The following is a 23,984-nucleotide window of genomic DNA, read 5'->3' as shown; positions in this document are numbered from 1 at the left end:
TCATACCTGTTATCCCAGCACTTTGGGAGGCCGAGGTGGGTGGATCACTTGAGGTCAGGAGTTCGAGACCAGCCTGACCAACATGGTGAAACTCCGTCTCTACCAAAAAAATACAAAAACTTAAGCAGGTGTGGTGGCACACGCCTGTAGTCCCAGCTACTAGGGAGGCTGAGGTGAGAGAATCACTTGAACCCAGGAGGCAAAGGTTGCAGTGAGCCAAAATCACACCACTGCACTCCAACCTGGGCAACAGAGTAATAACCTGTCTCAAAAAATAAGTAAATATTTTCAAATGCAGTTTTTGCTAAAATGAAAGCATTTTCTATATTCTGTTAATCATTACTCTTTTACTGGTACAAGAATTAATCATTTTTGTGCTTCATAAATTGAATATTAATTTTCCTTAAACAAAAGGAAATGAAGTGGTCTATACAAGTAAAGGCCAAAGTAACTCAAAACACAGTTTAATTTCCTTTTTTTTTTTTTTTTTTTTTTGAGATGGAGTCTCGCTCTGTCGCCCAGGCTGGAGTGCAGTGGCGCATTCTTGGCTCACTGCAAGCTCCGTCTCCCAGGTTCACGCCATTCTCCGCCTCAGCCTCCTGAGTAGGTGGGACTACAAGGGCCTGCCACTACGACTGGCTAATTTTTTTTTTATATATATATTTTTAGTAGAGACACAGTTTCACCTTGTTAGCCAGGATGGTCTCGATCTCCTGACTTGTGATCCACCAGTCTCGGCCTCCCAAAGTGCTGGGATTACAGGTGTGAGCCACCGCACCCGGGCAACTAGTTTAATTTCTTAAGAATTTTTTATCAGAAGAATTAAAAAGTTTCTTATGATTTATCTTAAGAAATTTATTGGCCTGCCAAGGTGGCTTATGCCAGTAATCCCAGCACTTTGGGAGCCCGAGGCGGGCAGATCACGAGGTCAAGAGATCGAGACCATTTGGGCTAACATGGTGAAACCCCGTCTCTACTAAAAATACAAAAAATTAGCCAGGCGTGGTAGCAGGCACCTATAGTCCCAGCTACTCGGGAGGCTGAGGCAGGAGAATGGCGTGAACCCGGGAGGCAGAGCTTGCAGTGAGCCGAGATCGCACTACTGCACTCCAGCCTGGGCGACAGAGGGAGACTCCATCTCAAAAAAAAAAAAAAAAAAAAAAGAAAGAAAAAGAAATTTATTAACATTAAAGACAAAGAGAAAAGATGATTAAAAAGATGGGCAATATTCTCTTCTTGACCTGGGTGGTGGTTACACAGGTTATTTGCGTTATAATTCATTAAGCTGTATATTCATATTTTCCTGTTGGCATTATATTTCACAATTTCAAAGGTTAAAAAACAAGTTAATTTTAAATATGACTTTCCTAATATTTGAATATGTTGTTCTGTTTCATTTACTATAACGTTGGTCACAACCCATTCATTCACAATCATATTGTAACTTACAGTTTAAAAAACACTGATACAGGTCAGGCACAGTGGCTTATGCCTATAATATCAGCACTTTGGGAGGCCAAGGCAGGTGGATCACTTGAGGCCAGGAGTTCCAGCCCAGCCTGGCCAACATGGCAAAACCCCATCTCTATAAAAAATACAAAAATTAGCCAGGCATGGTGGCACATGCCTGTAGTCCCGCTACTTGGGAGGCTGAGGTACAAGAATTGCTTAAACCTGGGAGGCAGAGGCTGCAGTGAGCCAAGATCGCACCACTGCATTCCAGCCTGGGTGACAGAGCGAGACTCTGTCTCAAAACAATACTACGCCGGGCGCAGTGGCTCATGCCTATAATCCCAACACTCTGGGAAGCCAAGGCAGGCAGATCACTCGAGGCCAGGAGTTCGAGACCAGCCTGGCCAACATGGTGAAATCCCGTCTCTACAAAAAATACAAAAATTAGCCGGGCATGGTGGCACATGCCTTGTAGTCCCAGTTACTTGAGAGGCTGAGGTACAAGAATCACTTGAACCCGGGAGGCAGAGGCTGCAGTGAGCCAAGATCGCACCACTGCACTCCAGCCTGGGCGACAGAGTGAGACTCCGTCTCAAAACAACAACAAAACATTGATATAGTGGAAGCTTAGAAAATTTGAGAAGATTAAGGGGTGAACTTGCTATATACCACACCAAAAAGGATAAGGCTGAAAGAGATTTTAAATGGTGCTTGCTAGAGAGTAAATTACTCCCAGGATGATTTTGCTAATATAATTTTCAATATAACCTACTTGTCGTAACTGAGATTCATCTCGAAGCTGCCTTCTGGCTTCATTGTACATTTCATCTAGCCCCTGACGAGAATGCTTATATGTTTGAAGCTCAGTTTCCACATCTACTTTGGTAACCTAGGAAGAAAACAAAATTTTTCATTCTATAATCACTACTATTAATACAGCACAGAAATACCTACTTCATGCAAAAGTCCCTAAAAATAGTAATTTCTGACATGAGATTGTCTGCTTGAAAGCAGTCTATACTTACCTCTAGGTGCTGCTGTGTTTTCATTAAAATCAATTTATTTTCACTTCGTAATTGATGATTTTCTTCTTGGAGTTTAATGATGTTATTCTTTGCTATTGCTAACTAAAAATTATGAAACGGGCAAGAAAAAAGATTTTAAACACCCTTATACTTACTTTCCAGGTTATGTGCATGGCCATAAACAACAGAAAATAAAATCTCACAACTAGCAAAAGGTCTGTCACATTCAAAGAAACGTTCATAAGAAAAATATGCTCGTTATTATCCCAAGATACCGATTTTAAAAATTAAACTCTTATTTCCTTTTGAACTATTCCTATTTTCTTTTATAGTTGAAACACATTAGGCTAATTTGTTATGCTTATAATAAACATATTATGCTTACTGTATGATTTACAGTATGTCCAGAATACAAAGTTTCTGAGTAAACAAATAGAGAATTATGCATTAAATAACAAAGGCTTTAAAGACTTGTGTAAATATAAAAACACATATAAGGAAAGGAGGTTGTGCTATCATTGAAAAATGTAATACAGACATTTGTGGTAACTGAGTAGGACACCCCATGAAATCTGGACATGTAACAGGAACTTAAGTGACTATGACAAACAAGAGACAATTCTCACCATGAGTTAAACATGCACGATTAAGTGGTGGGACTCTGAGGCCCAGAATGGAAAGAGAGATCCTACGAAAGCAAAGCAGAGACCATTCCCTAATGATGGTTTGCAATTAACACATTTCTGAACACTTTATCAGGGATCAACCTGAACTTCACAGTCCTACTAAAGTCAATAAGAGGCACAAACTAGTGAGCAGCTCTATAATGGTCCTGATCAGGAGCCCAACCATCAAAATAAAGATGCATTCTTAACTGCAGTCATGTAAGTTATCATGTGTTCCTTGGTTTGGAAAAATTGGGCCAATTTTAAAAGAAATGAGAATGTTAATTAACACGGAAAATAGGGTTCACAATACAAATAACAGAAGCCTAAATATTTCTGAAAATATGTTAAGTAATAATTCTTTGGTTTAATAGATTAAAAAAAAACAACAACAACACACCTAGAAGCAACTCTACAAAAAAGAGAGCTGAGATAAATTTCTGGGTCTGCTTCAAATGCACTCTGGGATCGCCAGATAGCTACTTTCACAACATAAGAAACCAGAGCACATGGGATGAGTTTTACACATGGGATGGTGGAAAAAAGGTCACCATGATCATGCAGTGATGCCTGTGAAGAAAAGTAATCTGACTAGTGGAACAGTGGAACAGAGGGACAGTATCGTTTTAATAAGAATTTCTTTTTTTTAATGTGTATTATTTTTTTTTGTACTATACTTTAAGTTCTGGGATACATGCACAGAACGTGCAGGTTTGTTACACAGGTATACATGTGCCATGGTGGTTTACTGCACTTAACAAGAATTTCTAACTACAGGTGATTACACTAGGTAAATATAGGTCATCCAGATTTTAAAATGAAAATCACAGCTTATCTACTGAAGAGTCTCTGAGGCTCATTTTTAGAAGTTGAGTATTTCAAATGTAGTATCTCACAGATTCTTATAACTGAGGATTTGCCTAAGAATATACAGTTTCTCTAGAACTTATAATCATCAGTTACAACTGTATTATAAGTATCGCATCACAATGATGAGTGTATGTTCGTGTGTGCATATGTTTAATGCACTCATACTTAAAATGGAAAAGGATCACAAACACTAGTTCCATGAAATACATTTATCCATTAGACAATACCTCTTCAATCAGCTTAGTATTTGACTTTTCTAATGAATCAACTCTTGAATGGAGGCTGCTGACTGTGCTGCTGAAATTAAGAAAGAAAAAAACTCATTCAAAATCACACAAACTCAAAAAAGCACGAAAAAATATGTTATCCTAGACTTACTAGGTTTACCGACAGGCACCAACTGCCCTGTCCACATTTCTGGGTGTGGAAAATTTCATTAACTTGGATAACTTGATTTAGCTAGGAGGGCAACAAAGAGTGTAGCAAAATAATATTTCTATTAAAATTCCATTTGGTGCTGCTGATTCTTTTTTTTTTTTTTTTGAGACGGAGTCTCGCTCTGTTGCCCAGGCTGGAGTGCAGTGGCGCAATCTTGGTTCACTGCAACCTCCGCCTCCCGGGTTCAAACAATTCTTCTGCCTCAGCCTATGGGTTGACAGGCGTATGCCACCATGCCCGGCTAATTTTTGCATTTTTAGTAGAGACGGGGTTTCACCATGTTGGTCAGGCTGTTCTCGAACTCCTAACCTTGTGACCCACCCACCTCAGCCTCCCAAAGTGCTGGGATTACAGGCGTGAGCAACAGCACCCAGCCTACTCATTTTTTTACATTGTCTTCTTAGGGTCCTTCTTAAATTTAACTGAAAATATTTGGGAATAAAAATTTCACACAAAGATTACTAAGTATTGTTAAAATTATATTTAAAAGGATGAACTTTAAATGTCTACTTTATAATTATGTGGTTTGATGAAGCATATAAACAATGGTCTTTAATTCAAGCTCCATTTTGTTTCCCCTATCCATTTTCCTTTTTTTTTATTTTTTTTTATTTTTTATTATTATTATACTTTAAGTTCTAGGGTACATGTGCATAACGTGCAGGTTACATATGTATACTTGTGCCATGTTGCTGCGCTGCACCCATCAACTTGTCAGCACCCATCAACTCGTCATTTACACCAGGTATAACTCCCAATGCAATCCCTCCCCCCTCCCCCCTCCCCCATCCATTTTCATGAGAACTTAGAGACGTCCAAAGTCAACCATGGTTTGAGAAATATGAAGACAAGATACCCAGCATCAGGTTCTTAGTAACAAGTATCTGGCAGCTAAACACGCTGTCTTTCACAGGAAATAGTCGAAGGTCAGATTATGCCAGATGAACACACTTGTTTCTTGCATTTTTATTTAAATGAATCAAGACTGGACATTATTGTATATTTTATTAAGAATGTTGGCCAGGCATGGTAGCTCACACCTGTAATCTCAGCACTTTGGGAGGCTGAGACAGGCAGATCGCCTGAAGTCGGGAGTTGGAGACCAGCCTGGCCAACGTGGTGAAACCCCATCTCTACTAAAAATACAAAAATTAGCCAAGCGTGGTGGTGGGAGCCTGTAATCCCAGCTACTTGGGAGGCTGAGGCAGGAGAATCACTTGAACCTGGGAGGCAGAGGTTGCAGTGAGCTGAGATCATGCCACTGTAATCCAGCCTGGACAACAAGGGCGAAACTCCATCTCAAAAAAACAAGAATGTTATCCAAGGCCCTGCTTGATACCACCATCTCAAAACCTTCTCTAATAAAATGTAACATTCTATATATAGTATGTTTCAGCAAAATCAATAATAGATACAATAAATTTTATACCAGCCTCGGAAACAAGTATTGGTATTTTAATTTTACTAGTGAAACAAGAAAAATGTTTTTCCAATCATATTAAATCATTTTTAAGACATAATCATTCTTAGGTAGACAACTTGAGTTTTTCACAAATAGCACCAAGATGTCCTGATGGTACGACAGACAAACACAGGTCTAGGAGACGTAAGACTAAGGGCCCTGCTTTTCTACTTCCTAATTGTGTCACCTTGAAAGTTGTAAAACTGGCCAGGCACAGTGGCTCACACCCATAATCCCAGCACTTTGGGAGACCGAGGCGGGCAGATCACGAGGTCAGGAATTCAAAACTAGCCTGGCCAACATAATGAAACTCCCTCTCTACTAAAAATACAAAAATTTGCTGGGCGTGGTGGCACACGCCTGTAATCCCAGCTACTCGGGAGGCTGAGGCAAGAGAATCGCTTGAACCCAGGAGGCCGAGGTTGCAGTGAACTGAGATCGCACCATTGCACTCCAGCCTGGGTGACAGGGGAAGACTCCGTCTCAAAAAATAATAATAATAATAAAAGAAAGTTGCAAAACCTTCCTGAGCTTCAGTTTCTTTTCTACAAAATTGGACAATAATATTCACCCTGCCTTTATGTGAGGATACAATAATCATCAATAAAAGCACTTTGAAAACAAACCCTCAATAGTAGTTTTGAGTGAGGAATAATAGGTGAATTCAGGCCAGGCATGGTGGCTCACATATGTAATCCCAGCACTTTGGGAGGCTGAGGCTGGTGGATCACGAGGTCAGGAGTTTGAGACCAGCCTGACCAACATGGTGAAACCCTGTTTCTACTAAAATTACAAAAATTAGCCCAGTGTGGTGGTGCATGTCTGTAATCCCAGCTACTTGGAAGGCTGAGGCAGGAGAATTGCTTGAACCTGGAAGGTGGAGGTTGCAATGAGCTGAGATCGCGCCATTGCATTTCAGCCTGGGCGACAAGACCAAGACTCTGTAAAAAAGTGAATTCTACTTTTTTCTATATGTTTTCTATACTTTTGAAATAGTCTAAATGTACAATAACTACTCTTTATTAGAAAAACAATGAAAAGCCAGGAGTAGTGGCTAACATCTATAATACCAGCACTTTAGGAGACCAAGTGGGCAGATGGCCTAGCTCAGAAGTTTGAACCAGCCTGGGCAACATGTTGAAGCTCCAGCTCTATCAAAAATACAAAAAATTAGCTGGGTGTCGTGGAGCGAGCCTGTGCTCCCAGCTACTTGGTAGGCTGAGGCAGGAGGATCGCTTGAGCTTGGAGGCAGAGGTTGCAGTGAGCCAAGATCAGGCCACTGCACTCCAGCCTGCGTTGACAGAGTGAGAACCCTGTCTCAAAAAAAAAAAAAAAAAAAAGAAAGAAAGAAAGAAAAAAAAGAAAAACCAAAAGCAATGAAACACTTTTATCTTTATTTATTTATTTATTTTGAAACAGGGTCTCATCTGTCACCCAGGCTGGAGTGCAGTGGCACAATCTCAGCTCAGTGTAGCCTCAACCTCCAAAGTTCAAGTGATCTTCCCACCTCAGCCTCCTGAGTAGCTGACACTACAGGCGTACAACACCATGACGAGCTAATTTTTTGTACTGTTTTGGGTGTATAGAGACAAGGTCTCACCATGTTGCCCAGGCTGGTCTCAGACTCCTGAGCTCAAGTGATCCTCCTATCTCAGCCTCCTAACATGCTGGATTACAGCATGGGCCACTGCTCCCGGTGCAATGAAACATTTATAAAACATAAGGTATGCAAAAGTCAGACACCAGTATTGCTGTAACTGATAAACACACATGATTTAAACAACTGAGAATGAGAAAATTCTTTTGAACTGGACCAGCCGCGGTGGCTCACGCTGTAATCCCAGCACTTTGGGAGGCCAAGGCGGGTGGATCATGAGGTTAGGAGTTCAAGACCAGCCTGGCCAATATGGTGAAACCCCATCTCTACTAAACATACAAAAATTAGCCGGGCATGGTGGCGGGTACCTGTAATCCCACCTACTCGGGAGCCTGAGGCAGAAGAATCATGTGAAACTGGAAGGCGGAGGTTGCAGTGAGCCGAGATCACGCCACTGCGCTCCAGCCTGGGTGAAAGAGTGAAACTCTGTCTCAAAAAAAAAAAAAGAACATTCTTTTGAACTGAGTGGAATAACTCCAAGATAAATTGTTGGCCAGGCATGGTGGCTCACATCTGTAATCCCAGAACTTTGGGAGGCCCAGGCGGGCGGATCGCTTAAGCCCAGTAAGGTGGAGGTTGCAGCGAGCTGAGACTGCACCACTGCACCCAAGCCAGGGACAACACAAAGAGATTTTGTCTCAAAAAAAAAAAGTTAAGTGAAAATAGTAAGGTATAGAGTAGTGTGAAAGTGTGCTACCTAATATGCAAGAAGAGGGAGGGGGAAGAGATATGAGAATATATATACATATTATTGCTATGAGCATAAAGTATCTCTGTATACACAAGAACTTAATATATTAATTACTTGTGAAGAGGGAAACTAGATGGATGAAGATCAGGGAGAGGGAGACTTTTGTTTTACGTTCCTTTCGTGCCTTTTGAAGTTTGAGCCATATGAATATATTAATATTACCTGTTACCAAAAAATGATTAGAAGTTTTAACATAATTAAGCAACTACAAGTTTGCATTTAGAAATACAATCTCAGAAACACAAATTACAAAATATACGTGTATTTCCTATGATTTCTATTAAAACTCCATTTAAAAAAGATCGATATGAAGTCTTTCCTATTTCTACAATTTTAGAAGAAAAGCAAGAGTCACAGCTTATTAGTTTCTTGTCCTAAAATGGGAAAATGTTTAATTGTATTTTCTGATTATAATACATATTCATGGCCGAGACGGGCGGATCACGAGGTCAGGAGATCGAGACCATCCTGGCTAACACGGTGAAACCCCGTCTCTACTAAAAAATAAAAAATAAAAAAATTAGCCAGGCGAGGTGGCGGGCGCCTGTAGTCCCAGCTACTCGGGAGGCTGAGGCAGGAGAATGGCGAGAACCCGGGAGGCGGAGCTTGCAGTGAGCTGAGATCCGGCCACTGCACTCCAGCCTGGGCGACAGAGCGAGACTCCGTCTCAAAAAAAAAAAAAAAATACATATTCATTGAGTAGTACTCAGAAAATATAGAAAAGTACAAAGAATAAAATAAAAATTATTCATAATCCTATCACCCAAAGAAAGATATTTTACTAATTATTAAATGTAATTAACGAGAACAGTTCATTTCTAATTAGATAGCACATATTACTCACTATACCTGTGCTGTCCAGTATGGCCGCCATGAGCCACATGTGGCTACTAAACACTTAAAATGTGGCTAGTCCAAATTGAAATGTGCTGTAAGGGTAAAATACATATTGGACTTTGTATACAGTGCCAAAAAAAAAGAGTGTAAAATATGTTATTAATAATAATTGTTTTTTAAGAGATGGGGGTCTCATTATGTTGCCCAGGCTGATCTCAAACTCCTGGGCTCAGGTGATCCTCTCGCCTCAGCCTCAAAGTAGTTAGGACTACAGACATGCACCACCATGCCAGGCTAATAATAATTTTTTTTTTTTTTTTGAGACAAGGTCTCACTGTGTCACCGAGGCTGGAATGCAGTGGTGCGATCATAGTTCACTACAGCCTTGAAGTCCGGGGCTCAAGAGATCCTCTTGCCTTAGCCTCCCAAAGTGCTGGGATTACATGCATGAGCCATCACACCTGGCCTATTTTTTTTTTTTTTTTGTGAGATAGAGTCTCATTATGTCACCAGGCTGGAGTACAATGGCGTGATCTTGGTTCACTGCAATCTCCACCTCCCAGGTTCAAGCGATTCTCCTACCTCAGCCTCCCGAATAGCTGGAACTACAGGCACATGCCACCATGCCTGGCTAATTTTTGTATTTTTTAGTAGAGACAGGGTTTTACCATATTGGCCAGGCTGGTCTCAAACTCCTGATCTCAAGTGATCCACAAACTTCGGCCTCCCAAAGTGCTGGGATTACAGGAGTGAGACACTGTGCCTGTTCCCTAATTTTTTATATTGATTGCATGTTGGAATAATATTTGGGGAATACTGGGTAAAATAAAATATATTTTTAATTTTTGGGTTTTTTTTTTTTTAATTTTTATTGTAGTTACCAGAAGTTTTAAATTACCTATGTGGCTGGGCAAAATGGCTCATGCCTATAATTTCAGTACTTTGGGAGCCTGAGATGGGAGGACTGCTTTAACCCAGGAGTTGAAGACCAGCCTGAGCAACACAGTGAGACCTCACCTCTATGAAAAAATTTAAAATTACCAGGCATGGTGGTGCACACTTGTCGTCCCAGCTACTTTGGAGGCTGAGGCAGGAGGACCGTTTGAGCCTGAAAGGTCAAGGCTGTGGTGAGCCTGATTGTGCCACTGCCCTCCACCCTCCAGCCTGGGCAACAGGGTGAGACCCTGTCTCAAAAAAAAAAAAAAAAAAAGGCCAGGCATGGTGGCTCATGCCTGTAATCCTAGGACTTTGTGAGGCAGAGGTGAGTGGATCACCTGAGGTCAGGAGTTTGAGACCAGCCTGGTCAACATGGAGAAACCCCATTTCTACTAAGAATACAAAAAAATTAGCCAGGCGTGGTAGTGGGCATGGTAATCCCAGCTACTCGGGAAGGTGAGGTAGGAGAATCCTGGGGGTAGCTAGAACCCTGAGGGCAGGCAGAGGTTGCAGTGAGCTGAGATGGTGCCATTGCACTCCAGCTTGTGCGACAGAGCAAGACTCTGCCTCAAAAAAAACAAAAACAACAACAAAAAAAACCCTACGCGTCTCATGTATTTCTTTCTTTCTTTCTTTTTTTTTCTTGAGACGGAGTTTCACATTTCACTCTTGTTGCCCAAGCTGGAGTGCGATGGCACAACCTTGACTCACTGCAACCTCCACCTCCCGGATTCAAGAGATTCTCCTGCCTCATCCTCCAGAATAGCTGGGATTACAGGTGCCTGCCACCACACTTGGCTATTTTTTCTATTTTTTAGTAGAGACGAGGTTTCACCATACTGGTCAGGCTGGTCTCGAACTCCTGACCTCAGGTGATCCACCTGCCTCGGCCTCCCAAAGTGGGATTACAGGCATGAACCACTGCACCTGGCCGCATCTCGTATATTTCTATTAGAACTGCATTTTACTATTTTACATACAGGTCTCAAAAATTCGCAACAAGAGTATTCACTGATGGCTTCAATGACCAGTTGATGGCCGGGCGTGGTGGCTCAAGCCTGTAATCCCAGCACTTTGGGAGGCCGAGACGGGTGGATCACGAGGTCAGGAGATCGAGACCATCCTGGCTAACACAGTGAAACCCCGTCTCCACTAAAAAATACAAAAAAACTAGCCTGGCGAGGTGGCGGGCGTCTGTAGTGCCAGCTACTCGGGAAGCTGAGGCAGGAGAATGGCCTGAACCCGGAAGGCGGAGCTTGCAGTGAGCTGAGATCCGGCCACTGCACTCCAGCCAGGGGGAGAGAGGGAGACTCCCCCTCAAAAAAAAAAAAAAAAAAAAAAAAATGACCAGTTGACAATGTAAGAAGGCAGAAACTTCCACCATAGAATGATGACAGATAGCCACATTTACATATGAAGCCTTCTGAAGTAGGAAAAATGAATTTTTGAATCATCAAAATGATACAAACTTTTACCTTATCTAGACTTTTTTGTAAGGGTACAGCAATAAGTTTTAAGTTCTATTTAAATCCAATGAAGATTCTTTTTTAAAATCTGACTCTCGGGCCGGACGTGGTGGTTCACGCCTATAATCTCAGCACTTTGGGAGGCCAAGGTGGGCGGATCATGAGGTCAGGAGATTGAGACCATCCTGGCCAACATGGTGAAACCCCATCTCTACTAAAATACAAAAAAAAAAAAAAAAAAAAAATTAGCCAGGCGTGGTGGTGCACGCCTATAGTCCCAGCTACTCAGGAGGCGGCTGAGGCAGGAGAATCACTTGAACCTGGGAGGCGGAGGTTGCAGTGAGCCGGGATCACGCCACTGCACTCCAGCCTGGCAAGAGAGTGAGACTTCATCTCAAAAAAAAAAAAAAAAAAAAAAAAAAAAAAAAAAAAAAAACACTGACTCTCATTTTCTGCTTAAAATGAATTATCTCCAATAATTATCTGTATTCTTACTTTCCATTTTCTCTCTATCCCCTCAACCCCTTCTCAAAGACTCTTAGAAGAAAGGAATAGGGTAAGCTGAACTGAAGGGAAAAAAACAAAAACAAAAACCTAAGACAATATTCATCAATGTGCTAAGTATCCATAATACTTACTTCAGTTGTCTATTTAATTCTTCAACATAATTCTTTTGGTCCAATATGGCAGCAATTTGAACATTCCTAAATGAGGAAAGAAGTAGCTTTGTGCTAGTTTAAAAGGTATTTATTAAGTAAAAAAAATCTAAATCATCTAAAATTATTATAAAACTAAAATAATAAAACAGTGTCTTGCCTTTAAAATAAAACATAAGAATAACAGTAAGCTATGTACTAAGAATCTATAACCTTTGTTGAGTAAATCACTTGTCAATAATAGACTTAACAATACCATTAGTGTATTTTAAATTTAAACATAATTAGGGCCAGGCACGGTGGCTCACCCCTGTAATCCCAGCACTTTGGGAGGCTGAGGTGGGCGGATCACGAGGTCAAGAGATCGAGACCATCCTGGCCAACATGGTGAAACCCTGTCTCTACTAAAAATAACAAAAATTAGCCAGGCATGGTGGCGGGTGCCTGTAATCCCAGCTACTGGGGAGGCTGAGGAAGGAGAATCACTTGAACCCAGGAGGCGGAGGTTGCAGTGAGCCAAGATCGAACCACTGCATTCCAGCCAGGGCAACAGAACAAGACTCTGTCTCAAAAAAGAAACAAAAAAAAAAACAAAAAAAAAAAACATAGTTCGATCTTGAAGTAAACCAGTATTTGCAAACTTGTAAATAATAAGCTTTCATCTCTTTTATTCCAAAAAACAGTTATTAAAATGGGTCTCAGAAACTACAGTTATAACCAAAGGTCCCACTTCATACAATTAATAAAATCTCCTTCTCCTAAGTGATTTTCCATAATCTGCTTTGTAAAGCTTGTAATGGAAGTGAAAATGAAATGAAGAAGTCACAGGGGGGAAAACAACAAAATAAAACCACACTGTAGATAGATGGATTTTATAATGATTTGTAAAGAGCTATATAAAAAACCCAATATGTGAAATAACTTATGAAAAGCATACCTTTCTTTATTTCCAATATCTTCTTCATTCTTTAAATACATAGAAAAATCAATCACTCCAACCTGAAGTAAAGATAGATTTTTTTTTTATTTAAAGGGGAGAAAATACTTTATCAGAAGTACCTTTACTGAATGTCACTCTTAATATTCCTTTAGTGTTTAACAGTCCTGTTTACAACTTCAAATGACACCTGATCAAGGAGGAACTGTGCAAACTGAAAACACTCTGCATTTGGCACTAATCACTTTCACTTACTTGTGAGTCTAAATCCTCTCCCTTCACACACAGATTAGCATCGATCACATTCAGGCCAACGAGCAGCCCAACAATTACTGCTCCTTCTTCTTCCATCATTAGTGCATGATACTCATAAAACTCACTGTGAATTTAAAAAATAAGGACTTTAAATCACAAATTTATTTCAAAAACTAAAATTTAAAATCACCGTTATCTTCCTAATCTTCTGCCTTACAGAAATGGAAGCCATCTCAGTTAGGTACCTTCAAATTAGGCTTTACACATGTGAATAACTTTTTATATTTTTTAAATTTAAATGTCTCTATTGAAAAATCAAAAGGACTGAAGGAGATAAAAGAGGAAAAAATGTTTTGAGAGAGAGAAAAGAGGAGCAAAAAGGGATGAAAAGAAAAAGTGGCACCAGACACGGTGCCTCATGCCTGTAATCCCAGCACTTTGAGAGGCCAAGGCAGGAAGATCACTTGAGGTCAGGAGTTCAAGACCAACCTGGCCAACATGGTGAAACACCACCTCTACTAAAAATACAAAAATTAGCCAGGCGTAGTGGCACATGCCTGTAATTCCAGCTACTCAGGAGACTGAGGCAGGAGAATTGCCTGAACCCAAGAGGCAGAGGTTGCAGTGAGCCAAGATCACGCCGCCACACTCCAGCCTGGGCAACAGAACAAGATTCCGTCTCAAAAAAATAAAAATAAAGAGAGGCAACACTAAGCCCTGGGATATTTCTGACTCAGGCGGATATAGTGACTGCTGCTGATCTGATTATGATATATTTTATTAAAGCTGAACTTTCAATCCTCAGATTTATTAAGACCTTGGGATAAAGACTAACGAGGAAAATGAACATATGCAACATTTCAAAGCCCATGTTCAAGTCAATGCATTTGATAGGTGTATTATAAATCTTAATAGATAATTATAAATTAAAGACACTTTGGGATATCTACATGCTAAAAACTGTTCAAAAAGAGAGTTGTGAAAGAAATACGATGGTCCAAAAACTAAGTCTCATCAACATACATTCAGAGAAGTAGTTATCACTGTCTCATGCCTTCTTTAATAAGTCCCATGTACATTATTTAATCACTTTTATTATCCTTCAGAATACTGAGAAGCTGTGGGTACTTAACGTATGGTCATTCTCGTTTAACAACTGGGAAAACCACAATGTAAAATCAGAGTCACAAGTAAAACCAAAACCAGGACTAAATTCTCCACAACATCAGAGAGGAACTCTAACAGAACAAGAATGAATGGAGGGCCACCATGGGCCCACTCCCTTGGAGAACTGATTGCCTTGCTCTAAAAGTCTGTCTTAAATAAATGTTTGGCCTTCATTTTATTTTATTTTTTTGAGACAGGGCCTCACTCTATCACCCAGGCTGGAGTGCAGTGGCACAATCTCAGGTCACTGCAACCTCCCTCTACCGGGTTCAAGCAGTTCTCCTGCCTCAGCCTCCCAAGTAGCTGAGATTACAGGCATGTGCCACCACACCCAGCTAATTTTTGTGTTTTTAGTAGAGACGGGGTTTCACCACGTTGGTCTTGAACTCCTGACCTCAAATGATCCACCCGCCTTGGCCTCCCACAGTGCTGAGATTACAGGCATGAGCCACCACACCCAGCCAAAATAAATGTTTGGCCTTCAATTTAAAGTGTGCCCACAATACAGCTGAAGCAATAATATGGATATTCAAATTCTACAAAAACCCAAAAAACAAAAAGCCTATGAAATTAAAGCCCCAAATTCCAACACAAATTTTTATCCATAGAATTAACCATATTCAGAAAAATAAAACTAATTGAGAAATGTACTATATATAGCAGTTTCCAGGCAGGGGAAAAGAAAAAAATTTTGAACAAAGAGGAAGAAATGTAATATATATAAATTTCCCCATCCTGGCTGATAACAAGCTTATGGTATTCATATATAAGGCTAGTTCCTGATCCATGTTATGCCTCCATCATGTTTTTCTGTCTCATTTTGCTCCTCCTTTTATTTTATATCATTTTATTATATGTTACATATCCTTTCATATTACATCTTAAATCCTTTTTGGAAGACAGCATATAAATAAAATTAAAAATGAAAAGATCACGACTTAATAGTACTAACCTTAAGAGATCCCTCTGAATAATCAAGCAACGTAAGTAATCGGCCATTTTTTTTTGCATAAGGGCTAATCGAAGCCACGCTCTTGCTCGACCCAGAGGGGTCCTAAAGAGAAGAATCAATTGATCAGAAAACAGCCCTAGCCCAAAGATCACATCTTCTATCTCGAGAGGTACACATTAACAAGAAGGGCATTTTTATAATGGTTTTGTTTTCATTTTTATAGGTTTATCTTTTTGAGCACACAGACCAATCCCTGAGAGCTGGGTAAATCTGCTCCTCCTGTAGGACATGTAGGTACTATTTAATGTCTTGGAAAAAATGACTCTAAACACAGTAGTGTGTCGCTTAATGACAGGGATACGTTCAGAAAAATGCGTTGTTAGGTGATTTCATCATGGAGTGTACATTTGCAAACCTAGATGGTATACACACCTACACCATATAGTATACCCTATTGTTCCTAGGTTGCAAACCTATATAGCGTGCTACTGTACTGAATGCTGTAGGCAATTGCTATACAATTGTTAAGTATTTGTATATCTGAACATGGAAATGGTAAAGTAAAAATAGAGTATTATAATCTTATGGAACCACTATCATTGAATGAAATGTTATGCAGTGCAGGACTGTGGTGAGAATACTTCTATAAGAAATGTTTAGGTGGACATGGTGGCTGACACCTGTCATCCCTACACTTTGAGAGGTTAAGGTGGGAGGATCACTTGAGTCCAGGAGTTAGAGGACAGCCTGGACAACATAGGGAGACCCTGTCTCTATTTAAAAAAAAAAAAAAAATTGAGTCAAAAAAAATTAAAATTAAAAAATCAAAATGCCAGGTATGTGCCTGTAGTCCCAGCTACTCAGGAGGCTGAAGCAGGAGGGCTGTTTAAGCCCAGTAGGCACCGGCTGTAGTGAACAGTGATTCACTGTACTCAAGCCTGGGCGACAGAGTGAGACACTGTCTCAGAAAAAAGAAAAGAAATATTTAGCCTGAATGGGCTTAGCCCTCTAAAAATAAATATTAAAACTTCACCAGGCTGGGCCCAGTGGCTCATGCCTGTAATCCCAGCACTTTGGGAGGCCAAGGCGAGCAGATCACAAGGTCAGGGGTTCGAAAGAAGCCTGGCCAACATGGTGAAACCCCATCTCTACTAAAAATACAAAAAAATAGCTGGACTTGGTGGTGGGTGTCTATAATCCCAGCTACTCAGGAGGCTGAGGCAGGAGAATCACTTGAACCCAGGAGGCGGAGGTTACAGTGAGGCAAGATTGCACCATTGCATTCCAGCCTGGGCAACAAGGCAACACTCAGTCTCAAAAAAAAAAATTGTTTCAACAATAAGGCACCACAATGTCTTCAAAAACATAGGTAACATTATATCTGAATTCTAGAAATCATAACAAAGCTAAGAGGGTGCCAGGCTAGTAATTAAAGAGAAATCACTGTGCTGCTTACTGGTTTTCAAATGTTTCTTTAATCCGGTTGCATTTAGGAAATTAAATCTCATACCTCTCTTACCCAAGTTCTATCTGTTTTTAAAAACAAAAGCAGCCTGGCGTGGTGGCTCACGCTTGCAATCCCAGAACTTTGGGAGGCCAAGGCAGGTGGATCACTTGAGGTCAGGAGTTCGTGACCAGCCTGGCCAACACGGTGAAACGCTGTCTCCACTAAAAATACAAAATTTAGCCAGGTAGGCCCAGTGCGGTGGCCCACGCCTGTAATCCCAGCACTTTGGGAGGCCAAGGTGGGCGGATCAAGAGGTCAGGAGATCGAGACCATCCTGGCTAACACGGTGAAACCCAATCTCTACTAAAAATACAAAAACATTAGCCCAGCGTGGTGGCGGGTGCCTGTAGTCCCAGCTACTCAGGAGGTTGAGGCAGGAGAATCACTTGAACCCAGGAGGCTGAGGTTGCAGTGAGCCAAGATCGCACCACTGCACTCCAGCCTGGGCGACACAGCAAGGCTCCGTCTCCAAAAAAAAAAAAAAGAATATAAGAACTGAGTCTTAACACTTTATACCTATAAAAAATTTTCAATACTTATGAGTTCTTAGCTAACATACTCCAACTTTTAGGATATTTTACATACATTTGTCTGATGAAACAGGCTGGTGACATTATAGGTACCAATTTTCAGAGGAAGCACAGTAATTTACACCAGTCCTAGGGTATATAAGTGGCTTATCTGAGAACTGGAATCTCCTGAGCCTGTGCCCTGGATTCAGCCTAAATCAGTCTTTTATCAAACACTTACTGACTTTCTACTACAGTCAAACTAATTTAACACTCAGAAAACAAAGATGCATAATTGATATATCCTATCTTAAAAGGACTTTCAATTTCCTACAATACAAGGCAGAACAGTGAGTGGTTAATTCTGATTGAAGGGGCTAAGAAAAACTTCATAAAGGAAATGGGATTTGAGTTGAGCCATAAAGAATGAACATAATTTTATTAGAAGAGGATTAGAAAAAGGGGACTTAAGACTAAGAGAAGACAATAAGCTAGAGTGTGAGGTACTTTGGAGGTACAATGAATACGCTTCTGTGGCTAGGGATGAACAAGTAATAGGCCTCCTTACTTCAGACCAGGCAGATCCCGGACACTGGCTCCTATTTCCTCTGCTTCTGGGTACAACTTCTCCACCAGTTCCAAAGGGCCCCAGATGGTTTTGTTATAACTCAAAAATGATTTTCTTACTGAAAAAAAGAACACATAAAACACATAATACACACAATGTCAACATATAAAACTGTAGTAACTTATTTTTAAATATTTAGTTTCAACATTTCTAACTTAACATACAATTATTCAGAGACCTTTCCTCTCTTTTATCCACTACATATCCCAGTGGATATGGAGCCTGTGCAAGTAGGATCCTGTTGCCCATCCTGCTATTTTTTTCCTGCATGATAAAAAGGCACAGTGACCATTCTTTCATATCAAATAGGCAGTCAGGCAATTAAAGTGAAAAATAACTGCACTCATTCTCTACCAGTACCAAAATAAAGGCTAGTGGCCCTAGCTGATTGATCTTTATAAGTTTATTAAATAAACATAGCACAAATAAAAAGTTATTTTATTTTTTATAATAATGCTTTTGCTTTTTGTTTTTTTAGTAAGTAGAGATGGAGTTTTGCTATGTTGACCCGGCTGGTCTTGAACTCCTGGCCTCAAGGGTTCCTCCCATCTCAGCCTCCCAAAGTGTTGGGATTACAGGCATGAGCCACCACACCCGGCCTAAGAAGTTATTTTAATTTTAAATATGAAAAATTGTTAATTTCCTTTTCCTTGTATTTTATTCTGAGATTTAGTCAATATAAAACCATGAAATTGCCACACATTTATTTGTTATTACTGACCAGATCTCCTGCAAAAAAGGGTGCCTATCATATACACCACCCAAGGATAACCAAGATAGGCAATTTTTCCCGGGGGTAGAAAAATCACACACACAAAGTAGCTTTACAATGATTTATCCAGATAAGCCTATAACTGCTAGGACATGGTTCAACATATATTGTGAAGTAAAGGATAATACAGTCTAAAACTAGTTTTAAATTTAACTATTTTGGCTATAATTTGGCAAACTATATTTCAATAGGCTTGGGGAAAATCAAGATGCACTCCTGGGTGACAGAGTGAGACCCCCATCTCAAAAAAGAAAAAAAAGAGGAGCATGGTTATGGTTAAATAAAATATGCCATATATATACTGATATAATTCTGATATAGACATCTATGTAAATGGAAAGATCTCCAAGCTATATTATTTTTTTTTTTTTTTAATTTTTTTTGAGACACAGTCTCACTCTCTCTCCCAGACTAGAGTGCAGTGGCACGATCTCAGCTCACTGTAACCTCTGCCTCCCAGGTTCAAACAATTCTCCTGCCTCAGCCTCCCAAGTAGCTGGGGCTACAGGCATGCAGTGCCACATCCAGCTAATTTTTGTATTTTTAGTAGACATGGGGTTTCACTATGCTGGCCAGGCTGATCTCGAACTCCTGACCTCAAGTGATCTGTCGGCCTCAGCCTCCCAAAGTGCTGAGATTACAGACATGAGCCATTGCACCCAGCCATTTTTTTTTTTTTTAAAGAAGGAAGTCACAGAATAATAGCATGAGTACAATTAGAGTAAAAGAAAAAAAAAAAAAAACAGAAAAGGGATAAGAGAATATCTAATTCTCCCATTTTCTTTCTTTCAAGACAGTGTGTCACTCTGTAGCCCCAGGCTGGAGGGTAGTGGCACAATCTCAGCTCACTGCAACCTCCGCCTCCCAGGTTCAAACGATTCTCTTGCCTCAGCCTCCTGAGTAGCTGGGATTACAGGTGAACATCACCAGTCTGGCTAATTTTTGTATATTTTGGTAGAGACGGGTTTTCACCATGCTGGCCAGGTTGGTCTTAAACTCCTGACCTCAAAGTGATCCACTCGCCTCAGCCTCCCAAAGTGCTGGGATTACAGGTGCCCAATTTCCTTTAGATAAATTAATAAAAGAGAATGAATAAAAACCGTGTTTTGCTCTGTGTACTTCTCTGTTGTTTGATTCACGTACAAAAAGAGTATATTTTGCTAGTGTTTATATATTTTAAGAAATTGCTTTAAGTCTTTAAAGAAAAAGAAACAAGTATGCTAATAACATCACATAGGATTTTCTCAAATTTTGATGTCAAGGCTTCCTTCTTGTTTTGAAGTACTTTTTATTAAAACAAGGTTTAGGTAAATCTTTGGTTTTTTTGTTTTTGTTTTTGTTTTTTTGAGACAGGGTCTCTGTTGCCCAGGCTGGAGTACAGTGGTAAAATCACAGCTCACTGAAGCCTCGACCTTCTCAGGCTCAGGTGATCCTCCCACTTCAGCCTCCCGAATAGCTGGGACCACAGGCATATGCTGGGATTACAGGCATGAGCCACCATGTCCGGCCAGTCAAGCTTCTTTTACTCTATAATAGTCACTCTAGTGTACAACTCTTACACAGCCCTCTACATAGATACTCATCATATGAACTAGAGGCCAAAACTGTGAACAATTATTATAAGTAAAAGCACAGTTACTATGCAATTAATATTTTAAAGTAAATATAAAACAAACATTTTATATGTAACAATAATTCAATATGTGCTGATAGCAGAATACAATATCTGCTGTTATCATCTTCAGGGATGGCTCACATTTCTACAATAACTCCATCCAGAAGATATTTCTACATATGTTCGTGTATGTATCTAGGAGGCTTCTATTTCAACAATCTACTATTTCAATGCACTTTTCAACAGGGTTTGAAGTATTAATGAGCTCATAACAGTATCATTAGCTTTAAAATATAACTCTATAATTGTCCTAGAAAACAGAAACCAGTTCAGATTATGTAAGTTTAAAAAATTTAAAAATCAAATATTCTGTTTACAAAACATTAACAACTAAGCATTTTCTGAAGATCATTATTAGACCATTATTAGAAAACATAAAGAGATATTTTCTCCCAAAATCAATCTACTCAATATTTTTTAGTTCATAGTAATAGTAATTATGGCCTCAAAAAATAACCCATTCTCAAGGGCATTTAAAATGGAAAAAGGGAAATTCTAAAATGAATTAACTTTTTAAAATCTCACAATACCTTTAAGACCGTGTTTCAGGCAATGTTCCATAACAACAAAGAATTGCTGCAAGGGGGGATAATCAGAATCCAAAGTGCGGCCAAAGCTCAGGGCAGATTCAATGAGTCCTTTGATACTCAGTTTAGCCATGTTTAACAAGTTTGCTCTCTCTACAGCTGTGGGGTCTTTTGTAGCTGAAAACACAAGAAAGGAATCCAACATCATTTGCAAGACATGACAATGAAAAAAATACACAAACCCTTCCCTTCTCCTATAAAAACCAACAGTAGTTTGCTGTTCCTTGGTTGACAAATTCTCCCCAGCCAAACTACACCCTTGATTAACTTCTCTTTATGTCTCTCACATATACTGTAAAAAATTTCCGGCCGGGCGCGGTGGCTCACGCCTGTAATCCCAGCACTTTGGGAGGCCGAGGCAGGCAGATCACGAGGTCAAGAGATTGAGACCATCCTGGCCAACATGGTGAAACCCCGTCTCTACTAAAAATACAAAAATTAGCTGGGTGTGGTGGTGTGCACCTGTAATCTCAGCTACTTGGGAGGCTGAGGCAGGAGAGTCACTGGAACCCAGGAGGCAGAGGTTGCAGTGAGACGAGATCGCGCCACTGCGCTCCAACCTGGTGACAGAGCAAGACTCCGTCTCACGAAAAAAAAAAAAAGAAAAGAAAACAGAAAATCTCCTTGACCACTCCAGCCAAAGTTTATGAATTATTCTCAAGATCCTGCAAATCTGTCATTCTCCTGTATTTATTTAACTTTCCTGGTACCTCTTCATAGAGAATGAGTTTTTAAAATGATCTTCTGTGGAGATAAATCTGGGCTGAAAGACAACATGTTTAAGGGCCTCATGCAAAAGGTGAATAGCAGGTACCATCTAAGGATGAATTCCAAGGCAAAAACGTTCAGAATAAACTGGCAATAAAATAAAGGTAGTTAAAATTCTACGATTCCACTGTCACCCACAACAAACATGATAGGTAAAATACACTGACAAGTAAGGGGAGACAGGAGAAGCCGTCCAATTCTTTCAGTCTATCCTCTTTCTGTCTGGCTTCTTCATTCTGACTGTAGTTCTGTATTGCATGACTGTTTTATTTTCAAAGAGAAAAGCAGAGACCAGTTTTACATTAATGCTTCTCAGCCATCCACACAGTTGAGGAAGGCCACAGCGCCAGTCTGAATACCAAGTTAATAGATGCATATTCCAAAAGGCCTGATTTTTAATTGATATTTTTAAGACACGGTATCATCAAGCAAGATGTTTTCAATTCACAAAACTATTGTCCTCCTTCCCACAAATTTTATTCTCAGTTTACTTAGAAATTCAGACGCTTCCCCATCATCTCGTCACTGTTGTGACTGGTGGAAATACCTTCAACAAACACAGATGACAAAACTAAGGTGTGGAAAAACAAAGCACTTAATATAACACTTCATAATCTCTGACAAATGTACAAGTCATCAATGTGTCCGTTTTTCCTTCACTGAACAACAAAAACAACAAAACCCAGAGTCTCCAAAGATCTAGTATTCTAGCTCTGATTTCTAGATAGCTAGGCATGAAGACTGACACTGAATCCTAAGCAACCTAAAATGCAAACAGCCACAACTGCTGTGGCCAAACTGCCTGGTGGAAAAATGTCCACACACGACATTCCTTTAAATCTGCATCGTGGTCTGACTCCCACTACTTTTCGGGAGTGAAACCACTTGATGTTTCATAATCCGTGGCAACTCTCATTTTTAACACAGCCCATCATAATTCCTAACGTGCGATGCCACAACCACACAAAGGGTGTTTTGCAGCTGCTGGGAGGCAGATCGGTGCTGGGCACTGGCAGTTCCCACGCCGAGGGGCGCTCACACCGCGGCCACGCCCCGGCTGCGCTCCAGGACTCCTCCGGCCGGGACGTGACCCCCAAACCCGGCCGCAGGCGCGCGAGGACTCCCAGGGCCAGTGCCCGCACCTTGCCAGGACCAACCCCTTCCCTGCTTCTCTTCCTGCCCCTTCCCCCCAGCAAGGCTGCCCAGAGGCCTGGGGCCCCCCAGGACCATCGCGGCGGGCTCACCCAGGCTCCTGCGCGTCAGCACTCCCCGTCTCCCGCCCTCGGCGTCAGGCACCCAGGCCAAAACCTGAGATGCGTCTTCCCTCCGCCACCCCCAAACCTGAAAAGTCATCGCCCCTCCCCGACTGCTCCCCGACTCCGGAGTGACACCCTGCCCGGCCCAGTCCTCGCTCCTGGACGCCGTGGCACCTCGAGCCCTCGGCCACTATGCCTCAGAACCTGGGCGGGAACGGGCCGGAACAAGGGAGGGGGCACGTTGCCATGACGACCCCGGGAGCCCCCGAGTCCCAGGCAGTCCCCGCCCATCCCGGGTTCGGGCCCCAGTTCCGACTGCCGGCCTCGGCGTCTCCCACAGCTCACGGTCCACCCCGCCTGGCCGGAGCCCTCGGCCCGGGACTGAGGGCCGAGCGTTCGGTCTCGGCCCGCTCGCCTTACCCATGGCGGCGGCGGCGGCTGCGCGATCTCGGGCGGGGGCTTCCTTGGCCTGGCCAGCAGCTCCCTCCAGGCGCTCGGCGGCCACCACCGCATCTGCAGCCAGGCCCGCTGCGGCCCACAGCGCCCCCGGCGGCGGGAGGGCGCCCGGGCGGCCCCAGGGGGAGCGGCGCCCCAGGTCGGGCGGGGACCCGCGGAGCCTTTGGCGGGCGGGAGAGCAAGCCCCCTGTCTCTAAGCCTCCTCGCATCCGCTGGGACCGCAAGAAGGAAAGGAACGTGATGGAAACCACGGGTGTGAGGAGCCAGAGTGCTGGGCCCTCGGTCCCGTGCCCCGGGGGC

The 23,984-nt window shown here is 41.5% G+C and overlaps 1 protein-coding gene across 5 annotated transcripts in view; it reads right to left on the bottom strand.

Annotated features, from left to right (window-relative positions):
- The window catches only part of RUFY2 (RUN and FYVE domain containing 2), a 63,253-nt gene extending 39,499 nt beyond the window's left edge, over positions 1-23,754 (bottom strand). The window contains exons 1-10 of one of the 5 annotated variants that reach the window (XM_025395931.1): positions 23,649-23,754; positions 21,148-21,321; positions 18,111-18,228; positions 15,527-15,628; positions 13,408-13,531; positions 13,153-13,214; positions 12,198-12,263; positions 4,240-4,309; positions 2,478-2,579; positions 2,225-2,341 (exon numbers count right to left, since the gene is read on the bottom strand). In XM_025395931.1, the coding sequence (XP_025251716.1) occupies positions 2,225-2,341; positions 2,478-2,579; positions 4,240-4,309; positions 12,198-12,263; positions 13,153-13,214; positions 13,408-13,531; positions 15,527-15,628; positions 18,111-18,228; positions 21,148-21,321; positions 23,649-23,652 (939 nt within the window). In that variant the 5' untranslated portion in view covers positions 23,653-23,754. Of the gene's footprint in view, positions 1-2,224; positions 2,342-2,477; positions 2,580-4,239; positions 4,310-12,197; positions 12,264-13,152; positions 13,215-13,407; positions 13,532-15,526; positions 15,629-18,110; positions 18,229-21,147; positions 21,322-23,216 lie in introns of all 5 variants that reach the window. The other 4 variants (XM_025395930.1, XM_025395929.1, XM_025395932.1 and 1 more) reach the window with 4 other exon arrangements.
- Between the last annotated feature and the right edge of the window lie 230 nt (positions 23,755-23,984).

The sequence above is a fragment of the Theropithecus gelada genome, chromosome 9 (assembly GCF_003255815.1).
Source record: "Theropithecus gelada isolate Dixy chromosome 9, Tgel_1.0, whole genome shotgun sequence".
Lineage (NCBI taxonomy): Eukaryota > Metazoa > Chordata > Mammalia > Primates > Cercopithecidae > Theropithecus > Theropithecus gelada.
The sequence above is the reverse complement of the archived record's forward strand: the minus strand, read 5'-3'. Positions and strand labels throughout refer to the sequence as shown.